General features: G+C 42.9%; 1 protein-coding gene across 3 annotated transcripts in view; it reads right to left on the reverse strand.

Annotated features, from left to right (window-relative positions):
• The window catches only part of TMEM131L (transmembrane 131 like), a 171620-nt gene that overhangs the window by 86663 nt on the left and 64827 nt on the right, over positions 1–20130 (reverse strand). For all 3 annotated transcript variants that reach the window (XM_045465287.1, XM_045465278.1, XM_045465267.1), the window contains exon 4: positions 4141–4209. In XM_045465287.1, the coding sequence (XP_045321243.1) occupies positions 4141–4209 (69 nt within the window). The remainder of the gene's footprint in view (positions 1–4140; positions 4210–20130) is intronic.

Genomic DNA, 20130 nt, shown 5'->3' on the forward strand with positions numbered 1-20130 from the left:
TTGTCATAAACAGAGAGCCAGTGAAAGTGTCACTGAAGCCATTTCTCCAGTTTTAATGCCCTCAGTAGCAGAGACCCAAATATACCGCTCTCCTAAATATGGCCTAGAAATAAAACTATATTTTAAGTTCAGCAAAAATTCATCTACCTTACGCTGGCATTTCTCTGATTTTATTCTGACTTCTCTGATACTAAGAATTGTGTGTTTTAAGGAAAATTAAGTGCGTGCTGTCTGTCTTACGTGTAACAGTGGGATTTCCAAACTATGATACCACCGCCATCAAATCTCTCACATTCTTCTTCCAGCTTTGCTCCTACTTTTTTTCAAGATTTTATTTTTAAGTGATCTCTACACCCAACATGGGGCTTGAACTCATGACCCCAAGATCAAGAGTCGCATGCTCTACAGACTGAGTCAGCCAAGCCAAGCGCCAACGCCCCCACTACTTTTAATCACAAGTCTTAACTGAAGGTTTAATACAGCCAATGTGTTATTTTCAAAAACGGGTTCTTTACACCCAGTGATAAATAAAATATACGTCAGTGTGATCAAAACCTTGATATTTTTTTAGTGTTTGTAGCTAATACAACTAAAAATATTTTAGACTACCATGACCACAAAAGGTCACCTCAGGGAGTCCTGCTTGGGGAGGATGGGGCTCACATTTGTCTTTTCCTTCCATTAAATTAAAAAAATAAAGACTTCCATGGTTTTAGGTTTTAGGTAAATAATACGATTCAATCAGCAAAGCTATTAATACTTGTCCTCAAAGCTTTATCTCCCATTCATATCACTGGAATATAAGATTTTTAGTTCAAAAAAATACAAATGTTTCCCAGACGAAAACACATTAAAAAATCGTACTGCAAAACTGCAACTCTAGGGAGCCCAGTGACTGTGTTCCCCCAGAAACCTCACCAGACCTGACCCAGACCTGGTTACCACTGGGCTATTTTTATTCTATGTTTTTTAATTCTATTTTTAAAAGCGTTATGAGGATAAGAATTTCCTTCACTAGTGACAACTGGAAGGTACTCTTTAATTTAATACTACAAAAGAATGATTAAAATCTTTTAGGAATGATTAGTACTTTTTATCTCAGGACCAGTGGGATATTAACCCTTAACAACAAATCCTACAAAGTGGATTGTAGGCAGAAGGCAGCTGCCAGAAGGCAGCTGGATAACACTCCCCTGGTTCTGCATCCCAGAGGAAAACCAAAGCTATGAAAAAGGGATGGGGTTTGCCCAAGGTCAACTTCAAAATAAACAATAGCAAAAGCTGAACAAGGGCAGTGAAGAAATCAGAAGGAGAACACTTGGGCTGAAGTTTGAATCTAATGCCTATAAATTAGACCATTTGTTAAAAGTAAGGTAAAACTTGACTAATTTTAGAAGTGTTCTAATTGACTACAGTTTGTTATTGCGACTTTTTTAAAACTTCAGCAAAAATAATTTATTCCCTTAATCATATCCTAGATCTCGCTTATTAAAAAAAATAGCATGGTATGTGCTGACTTAGAAATGAGAAGACAATTCTAAGATTTATTCTGTTACTTCTAGCAAAATGCCCTTGGGCAAAATACATTACTTCTTAGCAAGAAATACATAAGCATCTGTAGTCCATGCTCAAATATAGAGATATTTGAAAATCTCACACAGACACACACGCACGCGCCTCTCTGTATGTGTGTGTATCACTCTCTCAGATAATACCTACCTCCACTAGTCCACTATCCTTCTAGGATTGATATAAAACTCAACTGACAAGAGACATGATTGTACTTTGAGAACTATAAAGTACTACATACACAAAACTGTATCATCCAAAGATGATTCAAATCTACAATGTAGTAACCTTTTTGGGGGTGCCTGGGTGGCTCATTTGATTAAGTATCTGACTCTTGGTTTCAGCTCAGGTCATGATCTTGCAGTTCGTGAGTTCAAGCCCCACATCGGGCTCTGCGCTGACAGCAGAACCTGCTTGGGATTCTCTCTCTCCCCCTTTCTCTCTGCCCCTCCCCCGCTCGCTCTGTCTCTCTCAAAGTAAACTCAAAAAAAAATTTTTTTTAACGTATAAAGATTTTAAACATTTGTTTTTCAACCTGCTTCCAGTTATGGGGACCAGAAACTGATGCATATAGCTAATTAACATATGTTGCTAATACATCTATACATTCACGTGCATTGATCACAGGATTTTTATCTTACCGAAGAGTAAACATATTATAGATAGCCAACATACTATGAACTGGAGTTGTTATCCTGATCTAATTGTACTTACTATATCCATCTTATTACATCTACCAATCTGTAATATATATATTTTTAAAAGTAGGTCCTGCACTAAAATTTCTTTTTACGATAAAGACTGTTCACAAAAGCGATCTCTCAGAATTTGCAACCAATGAGGTTTTATTATAAAGTCAGCTTTGAACGTTTCTTTACCTAACAGTAAAGGTGTAAAAAATTCAAACACCAAAAAGCAGACACCTAGAATCTTGTAAAGTCAGCAAGCTCCCCTCACACTTTTCTCTCTTCTTCCTTTACAGAATCTCCTTTAAAAGCTCAACAAGAAACTTTTATATTTAAAGTTTATTCTTCCTTCACCTTAGGGCTAATCTTTTGATGATCAGAAGGAAAGGGAAAGAAGGAAATCCAGATGAATAAAGGAGGGCACACCAGGAGACCACCACTAACTCACCCCAGATGCTCTCCTATCACCGCGCCTATTTCATTCACATAACTTCTCTTGTAACTCTAATAAGCTCTTCGTAAAACTGAACTGATGTTCCAGGCTGCTGAAATAAGCAGAGCTTTGACACCTAAAACACTCTTTTACTTCCATACCTGAAACTCCACTCACGTGAAATTGCATCTATTCAGTTCTGCAATATTCTGCATCCGGGAGGTTTAACATTTTAAGTTTCAAACTTCAAACGCTTGTTAAGTGTCACAGCCAACAAGAGTCCTTAAGTCCCTTCTGCACAGTGTCACCATGCTCTTTATTTCTCCAAGTTCCCAGATTAGCCCCACAACCAACACTCAGATCACATTCCCTTCATCTTAACGGTTCTTAACACAATGCACTCAGCTTATGTGTGCTCTTCTCCACTTAACGTCTTTCCAAAGTCTTAACTGTGGTAACTAACGTTTGTACATGCAATTGTAAATCCCACAGCATCACAAGCAGTAAAAATAAGCAGATGAATCTAATTAAAAGAATCTAGGGGCGCCTGGGTGGCTCAGTGGGTTAAGCGTCCAACTTCAGCTCAGGTCATGATCTCATGGTTGTGAGTTTGAGCCCCTCATCGGGCTCTGTGATGACAGTATGGAGCCTGTTTGGGATTCTCTCTCTCTCTCCCTCTTTCTCATTCTCTCTCTCTCCCTCTTTCTCTCTGCTCCTTCCCATTTGCGCTTGTGCATGCTCTCTCTCTCTCTCTTTCAAAGAAAAAAAAAAGAAAAAAAAAGAACTCAGAAACCATCAATATTTAGTGTTTTCATTATACAATAACCTGATTTGCTATAGAAAAACCAGGAGTTAATAGTGACTTCTTATCAAATTCTAATCACTATAAAATATTATAAGGTATATTTATTAATAACTGAAGAAGTAGCTAAAACAATCTTACACTCTCCTTTTCACAAAAATATTCCTTTTAACAAGCCCCAGAATCAACATCCCTTATATTATTAATATACTTAAAATGTATTCAACTTTTTATATATATTAATATATTTTAAGTATATATATACATACATATATACATATATATATATATATATATATATATATACATACATATATATATATACATACATATATATATATAAAATATCCTTTGGGGCGCCTGGGTGGCGCAGTCGGTTAAGCGTCCGACTTCAGCCAGGTCACGATCTCGCGGTCCGCGAGTTCGAGCCCCGCATCAGGCTCTGGGCTGATGGCTCAGAGCCTGGAGCCTGTTTCCGATTCTGTGTCTCCCTTTCTCTCTGTCCCTCCCCCGTTCATGCTCTGTCTCTCTCTGTCCCAAAAATAAATAAACGTTGAAAAAAAAATTAAAAAAAAATAAAATAAAATATCCTGAAAACAAACAATGCAAATAATACAAGTTATTAAAAATTACAAAGAAAAGATACTTACTGAATTCCAAAATCTAGAACTGATGGCTGAAAATGTAAGCCCTTTCCACTAAATAGTTTGTCTGAGAAGCTAAAAAAGAAAAGACAAGACAGGTTATTTTTTGTTGCAATTTTGAAACTTGAATGCTGAGTTAAGAGTATACACTTAGGCCAAGGGCTCTCACAAGATATAATTTTACTCCCCTATTGATGAGTCTGAACTAGATCTTAAATGTAAAAATTGAATTATTAGAAGTCTAATACAATTCTATACTTGCAAGAATTTAAGATACTTTTAGATTATGGTTAGTATAACATATCAAAAGTACAGATTCTATAAGCATTCGACAAAAATGAGGAAGCAGTTAATTTTTAATATGCATTTAATTTAGGTTTCATTTATGGATGAATTCAGATAATACGACTATTTTCATAAACTCCAAATCAAGACATACATGTAAGGTGACTGGGGATGAGGGGTTGGAGAGGGAAGAGATTTGGCCTCTAAAGTTGTAACAGGGAAAGGATGGGAGCAGAGCCAGGGATGCCCCTGAAGGCTGAAACCATCCCCAAGTCCGTATTTTTAAGAACAATCATCACATAAAACCTCACATGGCAGGTCACATCTTCAACAGCTATTAACCAGTTATGATGATTTTTCTTTAGAATCAAGACACATACCAAATTAACATACCAAAAAACAGAGTAAAATAAAAATATATGTATAACATAATAACATAAAAATATATATATACATATACATAAACATACTTAAAGAGAAAATACAAAATATGTGTGTATGTACTTGTATTATGTGTGATATATTATATACACCAAAAAACTATCAATGCTTGTGACGTTTTAAAAGCCATGCAATCCAAAACTATTGAACTGGAGAAGCCCCTAAATGCAACAAGTGTAGCTATTTTCAAAGACTCCAGAAAGCTTTCTAAAATACAATCTTTCCATCGCCTCCTCCCACCAACAAGCACTGCATCAAACATGGTCCCAAGATTGGTCGAGGAGTGGACATCTGAATTTCAGAGCTGCTGGCCAAAAGAAGCTTTGTGACCTTCAGCAAGCCCATCTCCCATTTTTCTTGAAGGTGCAAACAATACAGAAACCAGAAAACCCCTTCCAAAATCCTCATGTCATAGGAAGGATCCTGGCTGCAATCTTTCCTTCCTCCCTCCACTTTTCTGTCCCTATCTAAATCAAAGTGACATCTCAGTCTCCACCTGCCCAATACCCACCTTTCTACTTGCGTTGAGCTTGAACAGATAAGAGGTATGTTGTTTACTGGCCTCCTACGACAGGACTAACTCCATGACGATGTACAAAAAGGCGACTAACACGCCCAGTTGCCTCCAGAAACGTTTTCAAGAGCCCCAGGAGGTGATGGATGCAAAGAAGTGTCAACATCACATGTACCACAGCCACCCCACTCCAGATCGAGCTGGCCAGGTTTTAGCATTCCAGAAGAAAAGGAAAACAGGCAACTTCACATGCCAAAAATTATCTTAGAAAAGTCAGGGTACTGTATAAGTAATAAGTAAAACAATTAATGATAGTCTCTTCCTGAGTACCAAAAGTGGATTTATCATCAGATTTCACACCCAACTTCTGCACGAAGACAAGGTTTTAAGGATTTAAGTAGCTCACTTGAGATCACATAGCTATTAAGAGCCAGAGCCAGAATTCCCATGCAGATCTGTCGAGGCCAGAAATATGAAGCTGGTATGGAGTTGGGGCCTATCCAAGTTGACCAGACCTACCCAAGGAACCAAGGCACTCTAGCGGTTGAGTGAGGGTTTGAGCTTTAGCGTGCAGACAAACTTGGGATGCCAGGCCCAAAGCCACTACTCTCCAGTCCTGAATGGGTCAATCACTCAACTTCTCAAAAGTCTTAGCCTTACTATCTTAAAATGAAGATGACAACAGTATCTACCATATAGTTATCCTGAGGTTAAAATGAGATAATAATGCCTTTGCTTCGTGCCTGGCACAGTTAAGTGCAATAAATATTAGATCATGTTACTAAGAGGAAGACTGTCATCTAACAAGAAAAGTAATGAGAACAGATGGAGAAGCCAATTAAGCCTGAGTCAGAGCTGACCTGGGGATTTAAAAGTCCCAAATGGGGAGCAGTAATTATCTCTGAATAGAACAGATGAAATATAAACCTGCACCATCTCATAACAGAGATTTTTAAATCCCACAATCAGGAAGTTTTACACACCCAACAAAAATCAGATATGAAAGGTCCAACCTACAGCAATAAAACTAGAAACAGACAGACTGTCTCTAACTTCGAAGAAAACTCTATTTCAGTCTCATAATGGAGAAGTAAAACCATGTCAATATTTCTTCCTAAAAGTCACAGAACAGATTCATTTTTCTCTTTGGTCAGTTTCAGCTCACTCGATTTACAATTTGGAAAGGAGAGCAAGTTACAAGGGGATTTAACATCACTGTCTAAGGTTAAAAAGTTAGTACTCGTAGGTAAAACCATTTTAGATGTAGACACTGCCCTGGAGAGTATTCACACACATGCACATGTCCTCAGGTATTTGTTAAAGACTTTAGGGGGAAGGGGGCCTGGGTGGCTCAGTCAGTTAAGCGTCAAGACTCTTATTTCAGCTCAGGTCCTGATCTCAGGGTTGTGGGATCAAGCCCTGCATCGCACCTGCATGGGATTCTCTCTTCCTCTCTGTCCCTCCCCTCCACCTCAAAAATAAATAAATAAATAAATAAATAAATAAATAAATAAATAAATAAATAAATAATAAAAACCATAAGGCACAAGTTTTTTAAAAAAACTTTAGGGGGGAAAAGCAGCAAACTGCCAAAAATTAGTCAACTACCAACACGTATTCTCAAATATCAGTGGTAGCTAAGAAATTATACTGTGTTTAAAGACACCAAGGTTTTCACTTCCAAACCCATGACATCAAAGTAACTTAAGCCTTAAGAGCTACAGCAATAAAAGACAAAATTCCTTCCCTTTGCTCCTTTCATTCAAAGTCAGCATTAACCTTTTTGCATGTGTGCCCTTAATACTGCTGATGCTTCTTTTACATCACAATTCACCTGGCCTCTTTCCCTCTTACGAATTCGCTTTGTCTGGCATAAAATAAACTCAGACATCTTGTAAAAACAAATTAGAAAATTATGCCACATATTTCTAATGTGTACCCTCCCCCCCCCCACCCCAGGAAGGTAATTATAAGGAAAAGCCCTTTATTAGAAGAGAAAGATAAAAGAGGAACCATTTTTCTTCTATTACAGGAGGGAGGCATAGGAGGAGAACTAGAGGTGACAGTAATCTGAGGTGCAGGGGCTCTTGTTTATATGGACCGCACCCCACACACTCTCTTAGCCCTTCTAAACACACCCCCCGGCCGCAAAGAGCTGAATCTTTCCTCAGCAGCAGGACATGTGGATGAGGAATCTACACATTATTTGGAAAGAATATCATCACCTAAGATTACCTGACTTTTTTTCTTTTATAATCTTCTGTTTTTTGGAAACTTCAGCTAACTTTTTTTTCTTTGTATAGAAAACAAAGAAACAGTTTTGTTTTGTTTTTTTTTAAGTGGCTGGTATAAGAGAAAAGAAAATTTCTCTGGAAATTAGAAGAGCTTGGTTCAGGTCCCAGATATGATATGAGCTCCCATGTGACACCAGGCTTCTGTCTTCTCTTCGACAAACTGAAGGAGCTGGACCAGACTGCATGGCTCCGGGATCCTTAGAAGGGCATTCAGATGCCCCGACTCCTTCTTCCTAGGAAAATTATATCTATTTGCTGATATCAGACACACCCATTAAAAAGTTTCAGTCCAGTGACTTCAGTAGGGAATGAATTAACTATAACCAACTGTTTAAGCCATTCAGAAATGTTATCTAACCAAATACATCATTCCAAACACAATGCTCCACCTCCCTGGAAGGAGCAACAGGACCCAAGGACTGTGGACCAGGCCTCAACGGCTCATGGCAATTCAGTAAGGACTAGCTGCGCCGGGGCAGGTGACCAGCTCTAGGAAGACCCTCCCCTCAAGGTTACAATCCAGGAAGCCAGACAAGGCTCAGATGCCAACAAACAAAACTCATAGATCAAGAAAGTTCAAAGTGAGGGACAGAAAGCTCTGAAAAAGTCAGGAAAGGCTTAGGGTGGGGGGTGAGAGGGGGCAGGGGCCTCAAGGAACAGTCACCACAAATGGAAACTGAAGAGAGGCCACTTGCAAAATGAACAGCAGCAGGGAAGACACAAAGGCTGAGGAAAGCACAGGCCACATCTGGAAAACACCATTCAGGCAAGGAAAACACACTAGAAAGTTGGGGCGGAGTCTCTGACTGGTGAAGCATATGGCAAGGGAGGTGAGCCTGAACAGTGAGGACAGAAGGGAGCAGACAGGAGGGCAGCCAGCAATACAGTCTTACTGGAGGACAAGGACATTGGGATGGTGCACGAGCCAGACGCTCACCACAACACGCCATGAAAACAAGACTCATGCACCGTGGCTCTGCGCTGGGTCTTACCCCTAAAGGAGCCTAAAGGCTTAACCAATCTCTGGAGGACACTGCAAAGTTCCAGAACAGGGCCTGCAGAGGCTGGTATAGTCCTTTCTGAACAGGTAAAAAATAACTTCACCTTCCAGCAAGGATTTGAGAAACAATGGTGGCCACCTACAGAGAAGATGGAACTGTCTGGTTTTCCACATTCCTAAATGCACTGGTTTCCATTTGCCTCTCAAAGCCCCAACATCTCCAGCTGGCTGTCTTTTACATGCAAACTCTTCTAATACCTCCAGAGCATGGCCATGACCAGGCTTTAGCCACTGGATGAGTACAAGGACAAGAGGACTGGCTTCCCACACAGTCCACAGACCCTCTTCTGCCTCAAGGAAGGTAACAAAGGAGACCATAGCAAAATAATACCATAGCCTAGACTCTGAAGTATTCAAGGAAAGACATGTTACGCTAATGAGCTACTTACTGGGCTGTTCTCCTTAGAGTCAGGAGAATGTGAGTGCACACCAGAGCTCAGTGCTGGGACTGCTGTAAAAGACCCACAGAGTCCACAAAGGTAGAGATTTGTGCACTATTAATCCCCTTGGACTCTGAGAAAACACACACACACACACACACACACACACACACAAACAGGTATTTTCAGGACTCAGCTGCTATTCCCAGGCACCTGGGGGGGGGGGGGGGCGGGGGCGGTGGGATTTAGTACTTTCCGTCATACGGCAAAACTGGGATCGAGTCCTACGCAGATACAAGAAGCCCCAGCCTAAGGCAGCCCTTCCTGAAGCCTGCCCACAGTTAGACCGGCCACTCCAGAGCAAGGCCTGCACGGTTAGCATGGGCACTGCCCTAACCACTCCAGTGATCAAAGGGAACCCAGCAGCAGGCCTTGGGTGAAATGGCCCAAACCATGTGATTTATGAAGTAAGTTCTATAACTACATGGGTTATGAAATTCTACATCATAATCTTAGTACCACAAGTTGCTTTTGGCTCTTCCTTTTAACTTAAAAAATATTTCTAAGAGTTTACCGTGGCAGATATGATAGACAAAAGCACATCTACTGAAGTTAGAACTGTCATTCTTCCTGGCAAAGTAACTACTGACAGATAATCACTTAAGGATGGAGGCAGAAACCAGTATTTTTCCCTAATGAATCCCCAACGACTGTGGGGGGGGGGGGGGGCGGGGTATCATTTGGCCTAAGAGAAAAGTCCTTGGAGCAATCCTAGCAGTGGTCAAAGGCACCCTCACTGATAAGGGGATATTTGGCGCTTTAAACCAGCCCTACATGTTGATGGCCAGGCCTTCCCAAGGCCAGGACAAAAGTCCTACACATCAATCCGTCCCTGGAGTTGCAAAGACGTTCTCCCAGCTCATATCACCCAGGCATGAGGTGTTCCTTCTCTCAAAGATTAATGCCCGAAAGCCCCTTTCTGGATGGAACCTGGGCTGGTTTCAGGCCCTCACCCATCCTGCCCTCTCCAGGATTCTCAGCATCCCCTCCTGCTCTTTCTCCTCCACTTATATATAGGAGATACTCATACTCCTGTCACTCTGACCTGATTCAAGTCCCCTCCTTCCCTTCAGCTGTGGGTCAAAGTAGCAACGACAGCAAGTACACTTACTGAACACTTACCAGATGTGTGTACCAGATGCTGTGCCCAGCACTTTGCTATCCCGTGTAATCCAAGGAACCCTGTGTGGCTACTATTAGTATCCCACGTCCACACCCAAAGAAACAGACACTTTGAGGGTTTCCACAACCAGCCAAAGCCCACTCCACTGCTGGTGGCTGAACGGGAATGAGCCCCTGGCTACACCGCCTCCCGTCCACGTCTCTGGGGTCCTGCTCCCTCACTCTACCGCAAATGCTCTTGCTGAGGTCATCAGTGAGAACAAGCTGGGAAGGCAAGTGCTGAGGCTACTCAATCTCCCCACTGGCTACTATCCTGAAGTGCCCCTCCTTAGTTTCTAGGAAATCTTGCCCAGTTTTCCTCCGCCCTCCGTGCTGTTGCTTCTCACCTCCCTGTCAGGCCCTTCTCCCCCACATTACTGTCTCCTCAGCCCTCCCTAAAGTCTCACTTTGGCCAGGCACACCTACCCTCTAGTTTTAGCTATCACCAACAGGGTGACACTTCCTCTAGGGACATCTGTCACTTCTTTCTCCAGCATCCATGTTTCCTTACTTCAACCACAGACTTCCCACTGTCACCTCTCCTGGATTCTGAAAGGGCCAATTACTAATACTTCTAGACCTGCCTGTAGCTAGAATGCTGGCATATGACCCAGACTTGGCCAGTTTCACCTGCCTGAAGCGGGCAGGGCATCAGGAGATGATGCCACAAGGAAGGGAAGGAAAGAAAATGGAGAATCGTTCTGGGGGTAACCACGGCAGCCAGGCAGCATGGTTAAGTGTCAGGGACAGCAGTGTCCTCGACATCTGCTTCCATGGCACAGTTCTAGCTGTGGTTCTATCTGCTATGTCCCCTCTTCCATTCTTTGTTTTTCTCAGCCTGGTTCTTAAGTCTTCCTAGAGATTCTGAGAGCTGCCCAACATCTTTTCAATAAATTCCTTTTTTTTTTTTTTTTTCCTGCTTAAATCAGCCAGAGCTGGTTTCTGTGGTCTGACTGATTCATTTCTCAAGACTGTGTATCTGTGGCCTGGACCCCTCTGCTGAGCTCCTGACTCGGGTTTCCAAATGTACCAGACACCATCCCACAGATGGCCCACAGGCACATCCAAGTGGAATCCATGGTGGAGTTCAACATCTTGCTCAGACTCCCTATTGGATCACAGCACTGCACAGTAGTCCCTTATCCACAGTTTCGTTTTCTGTAGTCTCAGTTACCCATCATTGACCACGGTCCAGAAGCAGATAATCCTTCTTCTGATACACAGTCAGAAGGTCACTACTAGCCTCATGCTACGTCACTTCACTTCATCTCATTAGGGTAGGTATTTTATCATCTCACATCATCACAAGAAGGGTGAGAGCAGTACAGTAAGGTATTCTGAGAGAGATCACATTCATACAACTTTTATTATAGTATACAGTTATAATTGTTCTATTTTATTATTGTTGTCGTTAATCTGCCTTTGTGCCTAGTTTATAAATTAAACTTTGTCAGAGGTATGTATGATTGGGGGGGGGGAACAGCACAGTTGACCTTTGAACAACACAGGTTTGAACTGTGCAGGCCCACTTATGCACAGACTTTTTTTCAATAAATATGGTACAGTACTGTAAATGAACTTTCTCTTGCTTATTATTTTCTTAACATTTTTTCCCCTAGCTTACTTTACGGTAAGAATACAGTATATAACACATACAACATACAACATGTGTTAACAGATGGTTTATGTTATCAGTAAGGCTTCCGGTCAACAATAGGCTCTTTGTAGTTCAATTTCTGGGGAGTCAAAAGTTATATGTGGACTTTCTGCACACGGAGTAAGTGCCCCTAGCCCCATGTTGTTTGAGGGTCAACTGTATAGACAGAGCTTCAGTGCTACCCACAGTTTCAGGCGTCCACTGGGGCTCTTAGAATTTATCCTCAGAGGATACAGGGTCTACTGTATTCTCCTCTTGGTGAGTGGCGGCCTACCTGCCCAACCAGGAGACTTGTTGAGATTCTGACTCCTGTACTTTTCTTAACTCCACATGCAATGGATGCTGAGGACTCTGCTGGGACCTGGCACATTGACACCACTCAAATCTGTCCCCTCCTTATAGTGACACTAACAGGACCTTATATTCAAAAGGCATTTGCGATATTCTGACTTGTCAGTATTTATTCCTCATATATATTTGGTCTTTGACCACAGTTCCTGGCTGACAGGTCCCAAAACCGTTGGCATTTCCCAAGTGTTAAGGGGACAAAGGTGTCTTTTGTCATGTTAATGGACTGTGGAACCCAACCACAGTGGGTGTGCTGGTTGCAGGGGAACCAACCTTGTGATTAGAGACTTGGAATTTTCGGCCACCCCCCCCCCCCCAAACTCCTCAGGGAGAGGAGAAAGGCGGGGCTGGAGGTTGATTCAGCCAATGGCCAATGACTTAGTCTATCCTTACTGTGTAATGAAGCCTTCACAAAAACCCAAAGGACTGGGTTCCTAGGGCTTCCAGGTTGGTAAATATGTAGAGATGCAGAAATAGTGGCGCGTCTGGAGTAGGCATGGAAGTTCAGTGCCCTTTCCCCAGACTCTGCCTTATGTATCTCTTCATCTGGCTCTGGATTCTTATCCTGTACCATATCATTCAATAAACTGGTGAACATAAGTGTTTCCTTGAGTTCTGATAACTGCCCTAGCAAATTAATCAAACCTAAGGAGAAGGTCACTGGAAATACCCACCTGTAGCTGTCAGAGCACAGACTGGTGTCTGACATGGGGATCCAGTGGGGAGGGCGGTCTTCTAGGGCTGACCCTTTAACCTGTGCAATCTCTGAGTAGGTAGTGTTAGAAGTGAGCTGAATTTTTGGACACCTTACTGGTGTCCTAGAGTTGCTTGGTGTTGTACGTGGGAACCCCCATACACACTGGCATTGGGTCTGGGAACCCAAAAAGAGCATTACCTTTGCATTTCAAAGAATTTTAAAATATATTATTATATTTACATATTTAATCATACCACAGTCCATATGCCATCAAGAACTCCTTTAGTTAAGTGATTGAATTTGCAAAAACTTGTAAAAGAAAAGGAGAAATAAATACATAAATAAAAAGAAAAAGGCTGGTAATTAAGTCCACGTTTCCTAACTCCTGTTCCAACTTATGCCTTTATGCAGTGTATGACTTCTCATCTATGTTTTAAAGATTTAACATATTGGGGTGCCTGGTGGCTCAATCGGTTAAGCTTCCAATTCTTGATCTCCGCTCAGGTCACAGTCTCAAAGTTCATGGGTTTGAGCCCTGCATTGGGCTCTGTGCTGACAGTGAGGAGCCTACTCAGGATTCTCATTCATTCTCTCTCTCTCTCTCTCTCTCTCTCTCTCTCTCTCTCTCTCCCCCCGCTCCTCCTCTCTCTCAAAATAAATAATAAACATTTAAAAAAATAAAGATTTAACATATTTTCCTAGATTCTACTACATGTTAAGATAATTAAATGTGATTTTTCAGTCTGCAGAATACAAAATGTATTTTGTACTACCTTTCAGCTCTAGGACAAGTTAGGACGAAAAAGTAATTCAGTAGTAGATATCTCCAAGTAGTAATAGAGCTGGCCAGATGCTACACATCAGAAGTGGAAGCAAAGGCAGAAATTCACATGAACACTAAGGGAACCGCCAGGCAGACTAGGGATGAAGGACTTTTCCTTCTCAATCACAGGGAGACAATGCAAGTTCATTCAATACTGTGGCTATTTTTAGAAAACCAACTCTGAGCTCTCAAAGTGTCCATATAACTTTAGATATTAGTTCTCTGGACATGAACTAGCTATTATTTAAAGTTCATCTATAACCTTTTAAGCAACTGGACAGCTACACTTATTCACATTATAAAAGCAGCAATGCTGTATCTCTGACCATTAACTTCTTCCGTCTCCCTGCATTAAGATATTACAACAGCCAAGGCAGTGTGACCCAGGCCTCCAAAGATGAATAAGAGGCTGCCTAACTTTCATGTGCCTACAGTGCTGCATATAGTACAAGGTGGAGCAGAGTCCGTAAGAGGGAAAAAACAGTGTGAAGCAGGTTAGGAAAAGTGTTCTGGATGAGGTGGCATGGAGTAGGGCTTGTAAGGCTGGATATGCTACCTTCAGGTAAAAGTGGAGGAGGGATTCCAGACGAGGGGAGAAACGCAAATGACGACACACAGACTACAGAAAGGCACATAAGGTAAAAACCGACATATATAAAGTAACTTCTTGGGGTTTCTTGGTTGAAACTCTAAGTGAAAGAATAACCCTATGTAACTTCAAATCCAAGGACAACATTTTAATTCAAACACTATGAACTGATTTTGTTTTTTATTTATTTATTTTTTAACGTTTATTTATTTTTGAGACAGAGAGAGAGAGAGAGACAGAGCAGGGCAGGGACAGAGAGAGAGAGGGAGACACAGAATCCCAAGCAGGCTCCAGGCTGTGAGCACAGAGTCCAAAGCGGGGCTCAAACTCATGAACCGTGAGATCATGACCTGAGCCGAAGTCAGACACTCAACTGACTGAGCCACCCAGGCGCCCCTGAGTTTTTTTTTTTTTTTTTTTTTTTTTAATTTCGATGTCAACAATATATCAAAATAATCTTCAGGCAATTACAAAGACTTAGCAATACTGTTGGAAAAATCTAATGAAAAATGTCTACACTGTTCCTTGAACAGTCAGCCTCGCAGCTTTCTTGGCCGGAGTGAGTGAAGGGCCTGCAGCGTCAGCTACTGGGAAGGGCGCGGCAATTGTCAGTTTTGCACAATAGTAACTTGTGTGTCCAGGCATTCCTGTTTCTCAGAATACCTGGGCCACGTGTCATTGTTCAACAAGGTCAAGTCTTCTTAGAAAGAAAGAAAGAAAGAAAGAAAGAAAGAAAGAAAGAAAGAAAGAAAGAAGAAAGAAAGAAGAAAGAAAAAAGAAAGAAGGAAGGAAAGAAGGAAGAAAGAAAGAAAGAAAGAAAGAAAGAAAGAAAGAAAGAAAGAAAGAAGAAAGAAAGAAAGAAAAAAGAAAGAAAGGAAGAAAGAAAGAAAGAAAGAAAGAAAGAAAGAAAGAAAGAAAGAAAGAAAAAGAAAGAAAGAAAGAAAGAAAATTAAAGAAAAGGGGAAAAAAAAAAGAAGAACACTCCCTCTGAATATTTCTTTCATGTAGAAGCAGCTCTTTTAAGTGGACTGTCCAGCTGTCCACTAAACACACTAGCATACACCACACACTTGCCCACAGAGCATAACTTCCTACTGCCAAACTCACTTCTTGTAAGATATAATCCCACACTCACAATGGCTTAAAAGCTGATTTTTCTCATGTGAAACCCAAGTCAAACTGACAACACAGAAACTAGACTAGAATGTTCCCAGAAAGACAATTACTCCTTAATATAAATCAGAGGGGCCGGGTTATTTTTTTTTCCCCCCTAAGGATAGGGAGCTTGGGGGTGGTAACTTTAAAATGTGTTATGTCAAAAACCATCTTCCCTTGAGAAATAATGGTAAAGGTTTCATGGTTTCTTTCCCAGGGAAATCCCTGTGTGACAGGGATTGTTCTCCTGCTCTTAACATCCCTTCTCTCCCTCTTTCATAGAATTTTTTTGCCAGGCACATTTCCAGGGCTCCCTTGCAGCTGGGGGTGGCTATAGGACCAAGTGGCAAACAGGAGGTAAGCACCGTGCAGCAGCTTCCAGGAACCCTCTGGCCCTCCTTCCTCCCATCTGCTGCCATGAACACAAAAGTCCAACTTGCATCCTGAATACCAGACCCAGTACCTCAGGGAAGGCAATGTGGTGATCTGCGGGGAGCAGGGCTCCCTAAAGACTTTCTGGAGGCAGGGGCTGCGTATGTCCAGACTCTCACAGGAAAGGGAACACGTGATCTTGTTTTAAACCAGTGATATTGTAACCATTGTAAACCATTTTAAACCATTGTAACTGTTACCTGAAAACTTAATTCTAACTGAAACAGCTTCTCACCCTTTTCTTTTTTTTTTTTTTACATTTTTTAGTGTTTATTTATTTTTGAGAGAGAGAGAGAGAGAGAGAGCATGAGTGGGAGGGGCAGAGAGAGAGGGAGACAGAGAATCCAAAGCAGGCTCCAGGCTCTGAGTTGTCAGCACAGAGCCAGACGCAGGGCTCGAACTCACGAACCACGAGATCGTAACCCGAGCCGAAGTTGGACACTTAACCAACTGAGTCACTCAGGCACCTCAACTTCTCACCCTTTTCTAACACCACAAGTTGCTGGGGCCACTGCTCAACAGAACGAATGCCGTGTAACCTCCCCATCCTTCCAGCCTCTGCTGGCCCTGGGGGACACGGGTTCCAGGGGCATCAGCCTTCCTTTTGGTCCAGAACCAGAGCCTCCCCCAAAATCAGGAGGCTACATGGTTAAGCAATAAATGTAACCCAACCGTGCCGGCAAAACAAAGAAAATTCTAAGAAAGGATGGCTCCTGGCTGCCTTTCACTGAGAAAAGCCACTGACTGTGGTAGTAGCCTTTGGTGGCTTTGTTCACAAGCTGGTGTAAACTGAGAAATGCTTGTAGATGAACCGCTTTTAGGACCGAGCACACAGAAACTACCTTCTAGTTTAGAACCTATGGTCCTGCCTCCTAACCACACAGAAAGGGACAATTCCACGCAGGGACCTGCGAGGACCTCTGCGAGACACGTCAGCGAACCCAGGGTAGGAAGGTATTCCATGCCAATGTGACCACACCAGAAAAATAAGAGGTGCTGGAAGGGACACACAGGGGTTCCTGACCTCCTAGGAATAAGTCCAAGAAGGGGCCTTGCCAATAGGAGCACAACACCACTTACATTGCGGTGAAGGCAAGGAATTAAAATTATTCAGGTTTTCAAAGCCTGCTCGAAACACACTTACTTACTGACCTGCACTGCCTCCTTCCCCTGGGGGGGGGGGGGGGGGATGACAGGAACCCTACAAAGGAAAGCAAGCACCTTCCTGCTCTACTCAAGGTCCTTCAACAGGGTGACACAATGCAGAGCTCCAGCAAAACCAGAAAAGGAAGAACAGGGAAGACGGTATCCTGTTTCCTACTCCGTCTTGGCAGAAGAGTCCAAAGAAGGTTTTAGCAGTGAAAAGAGTTTGCTTCATTCCCAGGGCCTACGGGTTACCAGATCCCAATCAGAAACCAACCCACAAGAGAAAGAGGAGTCAAGAGACTACATACTTTTCTTGTGACCAGAATCTCAGTCTCTACTACTATAAAATTAAGGTAACACCACAGGTCCTCTGTGAGGAGTAAATGAAATCTGTATGCAAAGAGCTTGCAAAGTACCCAGCCTAGTGTTTGCCCAGGGAGTAGAGGAGTGTCAGTTCTAAGGTCAGCAGAGAAGCAAAAGAGTCAAGACTGATCTTCTGATGTCTATAGACTCCAGAGAAACAAATCAGGACCAGGCTAAGAAGTGTCTGTTTTAAAATTTAATTTATTGGGGGAGGCAGGCAGGCGGGCAGAATGCCTCCAACTTAATTCAAGGGAGCTGACAGCTCCAGGCTGCACTCCACTGGAACAGCAGCGAAAGTAGCTGGAGCCTCCCTTTCAATTCAGCCCAGGGAATTTAATTGTTCTTAATTATACAGGCGCCACTCATATGCAAATAGTGCATGAAGGGTTTTCCTTTTAAATTGTAATTTTGCTTTCAAACCCCTGAGGCACTGAAGTGTTATTGCTGAAGATGTCACAGAAGAAAGAGGGCCCAGCCTAGGTCACCCCAGCCCAGGAGAGAGGCCCCTCTTCACAGACCTTCCCTCCCTTTGTCTGGCTCTGCAGGCTTGCTACCCTCCCACCGGTCAGACCTGCCCCAGCCTGGCAGCCTGTCTCAGCCTTGGTCGTGGCCCAGCTCTTCTCAAACATCTCCATCTCTCCTTCTAGCGTTCTCCATCCCTAGACAAAGCACAGGATGAATCCAGAGCAGACTCCAGGGCCCGGCGGAGAAGGGAGAGGGAAGTAAAGACCAGCTGGTGGCAACCACCCAATCCCTTTGTGGAGGAACGCCAACTCCAGAAGAAGTGGAGCCCTCCCCCCCCCCCCCCCCCCCCCCCCCCCCCCCCCCGCCCAGTAAAAATTGTGTTTCAGGGCACCTGGGTGGCCCAGTCTGCTAGGCGTCCGACTTTGGCTCAGGTCGTGATCTCGTGGCTCATGAGTTCAAGCTCTGTGTGGACAGCTGGGAGCCTGGTGTCTGCTTCGGATTCCGTGTCTCCCTCTCTCTCTGCCCCTCTCCAACTTGCGCGCTGGCTCCCACGCGCGCTCTCTCTCTCTCTCTCTCAGCAATAAACACTTAAAAAAGATTTAAAAAAAAGTGTGCTTCGAAGATCATAGTGCCATGAAAAAAAATGCCGCCAACAAGTAAATAAAAGGAAACAAAACAGTCACGTGCTGCATGAGTACAAGAAAAAAATACACAGAGGAACATGAAAAGGCAATTACCAAAATATTAACAGCAATGTTAGGATGGGTGGGATGTCAGTAACATCTCTCTTTCTCCTGATTTTCCAAAATTGCTAAGCGGCTCAATGTCTATGAGAATATTAAAAATTTTCAGTTATGTGCTTTCAGAAAACTCAAGAGCAATAGGAAGTCACATTCTTTTTAAATATTACTTGTGATCATTTCTTTTTATTAATTCAAAGAACACATTTCCACATTTATAAGCTATTTAAAAAGCTAACAAAAGTTTCAATGCCTAACTCACTGGCAACTTTTCAGTCTCCGTGGGCTCTTCTTCCTCCACCATGTCTTTAAGACACAGACCCACAGGCTCCAGGCTTCGTTCGCTCTCCCTGCCATACACCCTCACTTGCTGATCTGGTTCAATCTCAGGCTCCAGCATCACTTCAAACTTAACGCCTCCCGCGCAGCCCTCTGGCTGCCCACCCACAGGTCAACTGGATGTCTACGAGACATTAAGAAAAAAAAAAAGTCTAAAGCAAAACCCTTGACCTTATCCCAACTCTATCCATAGCCATCTAGCTCAGGTGTTCAAGCCAATAATCTTGGAATCATACTGGACTGTTCTCCACCTTACACCCCAAATCAATCTGCTGGAAATCTTGTGAGCTCTGCTTTCAAAGTGAATCCAGAATCCCACCACCTTTACCACCTCCCTGATGGCCCCAGGACTCTCATCTCCCACATATCTTGGTTACTGACTCTAATGGCCTCAACTGCTCTCCCTGCAGTCCAGGCTGGACACCTGCCTTTCTAAATCTAATCCAGATCCTGTCACTGTGCTCTGCTCAAAACCCTGCAATGACTGTCCATTTCAAAGGTCTCGCAAAAACTCTGCACCACGTTGCTCGGGGTGACCTCACTGCCTTCAGTTCCCTCCCCTCCTGGGACTCTCAGTCTGCTTGGTGAACACTTGGCATTAGTTCCCACCTTAAAGGCCTCTGTACTGGCTGTTCTTTCAGACAGCCTCAGGGCAAACTCCCTTCCCCCAGATCTGAGTAAAATCTCTCCCTTCTAATAAGCCTCCACATCCTAATGACAGCCCCCACCCCACCCACCATCCTCATCTTTTTTTTCCCTGTCCCCAGTTTTTAACTTCCTCCATACCATGTATTGTCTTCAAACATCCATTAGCTTTTTCTAATGTTTACTTACTTATTTTGAGAGTGAGCGCGCGTGCAAGCAGGGGAGGGGCAGAGAGAGAAGGAGAAAGGGAGAATCCCAAGCAGGCCCTGTGCTGACAGCACAGAGCCCCACGTGGGGCTCAAACCCATGAAGCATGAGATCATGACCTGAGCTGAAATCAAGAGTCGGACGCTTAACCAGCTGAGCCACCAGGTGCCCCAAACATCCATTCGTTCTAGTTGT

This window comes from Leopardus geoffroyi, chromosome B1 (genome assembly GCF_018350155.1).
Source record: "Leopardus geoffroyi isolate Oge1 chromosome B1, O.geoffroyi_Oge1_pat1.0, whole genome shotgun sequence".
In the NCBI taxonomy this organism is placed as follows: Eukaryota; Metazoa; Chordata; class Mammalia; order Carnivora; family Felidae; genus Leopardus; species Leopardus geoffroyi.